Source organism: Sinocyclocheilus rhinocerous, unplaced genomic scaffold (genome assembly GCF_001515625.1).
Source record: "Sinocyclocheilus rhinocerous isolate Xijiao unplaced genomic scaffold, SAMN03320098_v1.1 scaffold1396, whole genome shotgun sequence".
NCBI classification, from domain to species: domain Eukaryota; kingdom Metazoa; phylum Chordata; class Actinopteri; order Cypriniformes; family Cyprinidae; genus Sinocyclocheilus; species Sinocyclocheilus rhinocerous.
This window is the reverse complement of record NW_015629497.1, coordinates 35,010-40,302: the sequence shown is the minus strand read 5'-3', so window position 1 is coordinate 40,302 and position 5,293 is coordinate 35,010. Positions and strand designations below refer to the sequence as shown.

Sequence of the window (5,293 nt, the reverse complement as noted above, 5' to 3'; positions counted from 1 at the left end):
AGGAGTCAAATATCACCTCGTAATGGGAAGGTTCATTTTTTTCTCAGAATTTTTGATTACTGATTAGAAGGTGCTCCTAAATTTTTGACCGTGCTTCTAAATTTTTTAAATTAGGAGCACAAGCGCTCCTAAAAAGAAAAGTAAGCGTAGAGCCCTGATACTGTATCAAACAATTTGGGTCACATGACATAAACCAACCAAAGAAAATCTGATTCATACAACAAAGGAACCAAGAGAACAAGACACAAGAATGAAGGACCACATGGCAGGATCACATGACAGGGTAGGAACCAAGACAAGAAAATACAAAATAAAAGACATGAAAACCTAAACAAGAAACAAAACCTAAAAACCAATGTGACAATTTTTATGTAACAATAATAAATAGTAAGGGTATTTTCTTAGTTTGTCCAGTATGGAAAGCAAAACTGATAATGTTCGAGCTTATCGATACTACAGTCTTTCATAATTTAGCCCCAGGGCCCGTTTAAAGTGATAGTTCACCCAAAAATTCAAATTTGCTGTTAATTTACCCACTCTCAGTCCATCCAAGATGTAGGTGACTTTTTTTCTTCAGTAGAACAGTAAAAAAGATTTTTAGCTGAAATCATGGACCTTGGTGATTTATAAGATGCAACTCTGAGACTGCACGTTTTTGAGAATAAAAGTATATCAAGGTACACAAAATTAATACCCGTGGTTCCTGATGATATACTGTGGTCTTATGAAGCGAAGCGATTGGTCTGTGCAGGATACTGAATATTATTTACAACATTATTATTTGTAATCCATAGCCTCAGGCAACAGGGAGATATGATTCTTTTCTGCGAACTGGTTCTTTCGGACAGTTCATTTCAATGAAAAGGTTCAATTCACTTGTTCAGTAATCATGCAATGCTGTAATGTATACATGTTATATTATTAAAGCATCCAAAATTTATGTAAAAACGTGGATTACATGTCTAAAGCAAATAAAGCTCACCTATTTACATAAACAATGAGAAACCATAACAAATTATTTTGCCGTCTTCATTCAAGTGCTCGGTTCACGCATATTACCAGCTCAACGGTCTTCAGTCCGAGTCGGAACTCAGTTCAGTGACTGTTGGAGGAGCTGGAGCTCTTGAATGAGTTGGCAAAACCAATATCATAGGATCATCATTTTGGCTCATTTTGAGTCGGAGTGGCTGTCAGGCACGTCCAAAAGCGAGTTTTGATTGAATAACTTGTAGATCTGTGCTGCTAGAGCTGCAGACTAGTTCACCAGTTTCTTGCACAGCCCGATTGTTTTGCTTCATAAGACCTCAATATATCTTCAGGAGCCACAAATATTAATTTTGTGTTCCTTGATAAGCTTTTTTTATTCTCAAAAATGTGCAGCCGCTGACTTGAATTATGTATCTCCAAGGACCACGGTTTCAGCTAAAAATCTTCTTTACTGTTCTACTGAAGAAAAAAGTCACCTACATCTTTGAGGGCATGAAGGTCAATAAATTAACAGCAAATTTTCATTTTTGGGTGAACTATACCTTTAATATTGGGTTTCGGTACCCATAGCGATAATGTTATAACCAGCTTTCAGCGACAAATTCATCCCACAGAAAGTAACACTTTGCATGAAACAAACTAAACTTCTGACAAAACCCCTGCTTCCAAATATGTGTCTTTTTCCATACTAAAGTAGTATACAAAAAACAGTACTTCAAATCATTAAGCCATGGATATACTCACAGTGAAGTTCCTTTTTATTCTTCATTTAGGGGTAAAAAGAAGTTACAATTCCTTCACAGCAGTATACTGTTAGTTAACATCCCTACACCAACCATGCTGCTAAAACACTTAAATTTCTACTATAAAGCAGCCCTCCAGTGTTTATGTTTTTACTCACGGACGTCTGACTTCGACGGACTCAACAGTGAAAACGAACCAGAGATTTCCACGTCAAAGAGTGCAGAACCCCAGAGCTACCTATTATGTAATCGCCACGAACCAATGATAGTTCGAACGTGTTTCCAGCTGGAGCAAACTTTTCAGAAAAGCTCAATTTGGCAAGCTGTTTCGAATTCCGAAACAAACTCCAAACAAGCTTTGTTTTAGCTTGATTTTGTTCGAAATTATGTCACACCACTTCTTTCTTCGTTTTCGCTTAAAGTATATTGGGCCTGAACTCCATTCAAATTAGTTTTGGCCTAATTTTGTCCGAAATTACGTCACACCAGTTCATTCTTCTATTTAGCTTGAAGCATATCAGGGCCTTTAAGATGGCTACGTACACAGTATTCATGAAATAGTGCGTGAACAATAAACATTAGAAATGGCTGTCTGTCCACAGTCTAAAGGTGTGGTCACATTAGCAAAATTATGGCAAAATTTTCCTGGCAAAAAAGGTCTATTGTCTATTGTGTAGCAATGCATGAAGCACCACTTTCAAACCCAGGGAATTTGCATGACCAACTTGAATACGAGAAAACGTTTTTGAACTCTCACTAAACTCCCTTACATGCAGATTCCACACACAAAATTTTACAGAGCAACAGAAAATGTGACAGCATTTTAATATCCTATTAGGCTGTCCAGTGAAATATTCCGCCATTATAAAAGTCCTGCTTCCAATCACATTAAAGTTGAGTTCATGTAGCATCAGCTGGTCCAAAGTCTGTTTCCTATAAAGTTAATGCCCTGTTTTATTCGGAAAAGCTCTCTGTCTGCCTGCATTTTTTTTTGTCAAAGCAATGTCTGTCAGAGAGCTAATTTATAGTATGTTTGTTCAAACTAGCTATAGAGCTAGATTGAACAAACAGATCAACTGTTCACCATTTCTATATTCGTATAATATGAAACTATAAAAAAGCAAACCTAAAGTAAATAGGCAAATCAGTCAGGATGGGCTCTACTTGTGTATGGGCATAGGTTGAAAGCAGAAATGTGCAATAAGATGACTCCTTACCAGTTCCACATGTGGCGCTACACTTAGTCCAAGCCCCATAAATCCACTGGAAATAAGAGACAGCAGTGCCATTGTTGGAGTCGACAAGAGTGTTTCTGCTTATGGTATACTCATACCTCACCCCTGGATTGATCTCTTGAAAAAGCAGCTGGAGAACATTGAGGGCAGATTAAAGAGAAAGTTTGACACAAGAACACACAACATACAAACCCACAAATCTCAGACCTAGAATCTAGGGCAATGCCAAACATATCAATATATCAGGATTCTATGACACAGTATTGGTTACATGTCCAATGAATGAAGAAGCAGTTTCTACAAATGAGCAGATTTGGAAAGATGTGAATAAAAGAAGAAAAAAAAGAAGAAAACTGTGAGACAAGTGCTATGAGTACCAGGAAAGTTGTTCTCTGGGGTTAATTTTCTTGTTTAATTTCACCCGTGTACATTACATTCACTGTCAAAAGATATTGGTAATATGTCATAACAACAATCACGAAGTTCTTCATTGAATACAGTACATTTGAAATGATAGAATATTGGATATAGCAATATTCTTTTTAGCACACGTTTCAATTTATTGTGATACATTGCAGCTTACCTAATTGTGACTGTATGAATGTATTATATTGTGAGGCAGTTGCCAGCCCATAATGTAAATTGTTACATATTTAGGAGTTTAGACCAGCAACTATTGTAAAAGATTTGAAAATGTGAAATCTGATTGGTGGTACGAAGTAGTACAAGATATTTCCCTAACAGATGAACCGCCATATAATTATGACAGATTTTTTTTGTCTTTGCACAGCAAAACAGTAAAACCAGAAATGTTAGGTTGTAAACTGCTTTCTTGCACATGAGATTAAAGAATATGGAGAGAGATAAGAGAATATGTCATTTGTCTGCCTCCCGCTGCTGTAGACATCCCTCTTTCTCCACTTGCGTAAAGGCTGCGAGCCAAAGGCCTCAAATTGCTCTGTGGGTGGAGGTCCTTTATCTAGAAGGCCCCTCTGCTACACATACTAGCCTAAATCCCTAATAAACAGTATCTTCTTATGTTAATAAAACCCAGTCCGCTACTGATTAAATTTGGGAATAAGCCTTTTATGCAATAAATTCAATCATTAAATCCAGTAAATCTTCAAACATATTTTGCTTTTTAAATAAGGAATGGAATAAAATCATACATTAATCTTTTAATGATTTCACTTTCCCTGTCAGATAAAACTATTCTGTTGTCTCAGTTCAAATATTTATTGTTAAAGGAGATAAAAAAAGAAAAAAAGCAGAATTCCATACATTTATGTGTATATTTATTTTTAGAAGTCTGTGGAAAAGCAGATTAGGCTCTGTTCTGAGAAATTTGCAGATTTAATTATTCATAAAGAATAGGCCTGTTATCCATTATAGTGTTTGAAGCTGTAAATTTTTCCCTGGGGAACTGTCACGGGATGCTACTGTGAGGAGCACGGAGCGAGGAACGAGGAATGAGGAGAGTCCAGTTCAAACATATAGTATTTTAATAATATCTAAGGGAACAGGAAAACACACGTAGCAAAGGTTGACAAACAATTCCAGACAAGGGAGAACAGAACGAGCTGGAACTCAATTAGGCCAGATAACGAGGGGCAGCCAGGTGAAGAGGATAACTAATAACAAGGAACAGGTGACTACTAATAAGGAGAACAGGAACCAAACCAAATAACGACAAACAGGAACATACCCGTGACATTACTCCCCCCTGGTGGCGGGGCGGGGGGGCACCCTGGAGGCTGGTGCAAGACAGGGACACAGGTACACAGGGAAGGTAGGCAGTTCAGGGGGCCATGGCGGAGCAGGCAGACTAGGAAGCCATGGTGTAGCAGGCAGTTCAGGTTGCCATGGCGGAGTAGGGGACTCAGGAGGCCATGGCGGAGCAGGCAGTCTGAGAACTTTCTGGAGCGGATTCTGGGGTGAGGATAGGAGCCGAGAACTCTGGAGGTAGCGCCATGTCTAAGAGCGCCGAGTCAGCATTGGCTTGAGTCACTGGCGGCCGGCGGGCTTGACGGCGAGCTGGTTCTGGATCGGGGCCGGATGCTCTCCAGACACCGGGGGATTCCTTCCCTCCAGCTTAGTCCAGTGGTGTCTTCAAAAACGGAAAAGAAACACGGGGAGGAGAGGCGCCACTCACTTTTTGTCGGTCTGGAATTCTGTCATGGGATGCTACTGTGAGGAGCACGGAGCGAGGAACGAGGAGATGCAGAGTCCAATTCAAACATACAGTATTTTAATAATATCCAAGGGAAGAGCAGGCAAAAGCACGCACATCGATCTCAACTGGGTGCTCGACCAAAAACCAAGTAGAAA

The 5,293-nt window shown here is 39.1% G+C and overlaps 1 protein-coding gene across 1 annotated transcript in view; it reads right to left on the bottom strand.

Moving 5' to 3' along the window:
• The window catches only part of LOC107738910 (A disintegrin and metalloproteinase with thrombospondin motifs 7-like), a gene marked incomplete at its 5' end in the record, with an annotated part of 69,196 nt that overhangs the window by 29,228 nt on the left and 34,675 nt on the right, over window positions 1-5,293 (bottom strand). Inside the window, one exon of the mRNA XM_016550836.1 lies at window positions 2,948-3,095. Within this exon, the coding sequence (XP_016406322.1) occupies window positions 2,948-3,095 (148 nt within the window). The remainder of the gene's footprint in view (window positions 1-2,947; window positions 3,096-5,293) is intronic.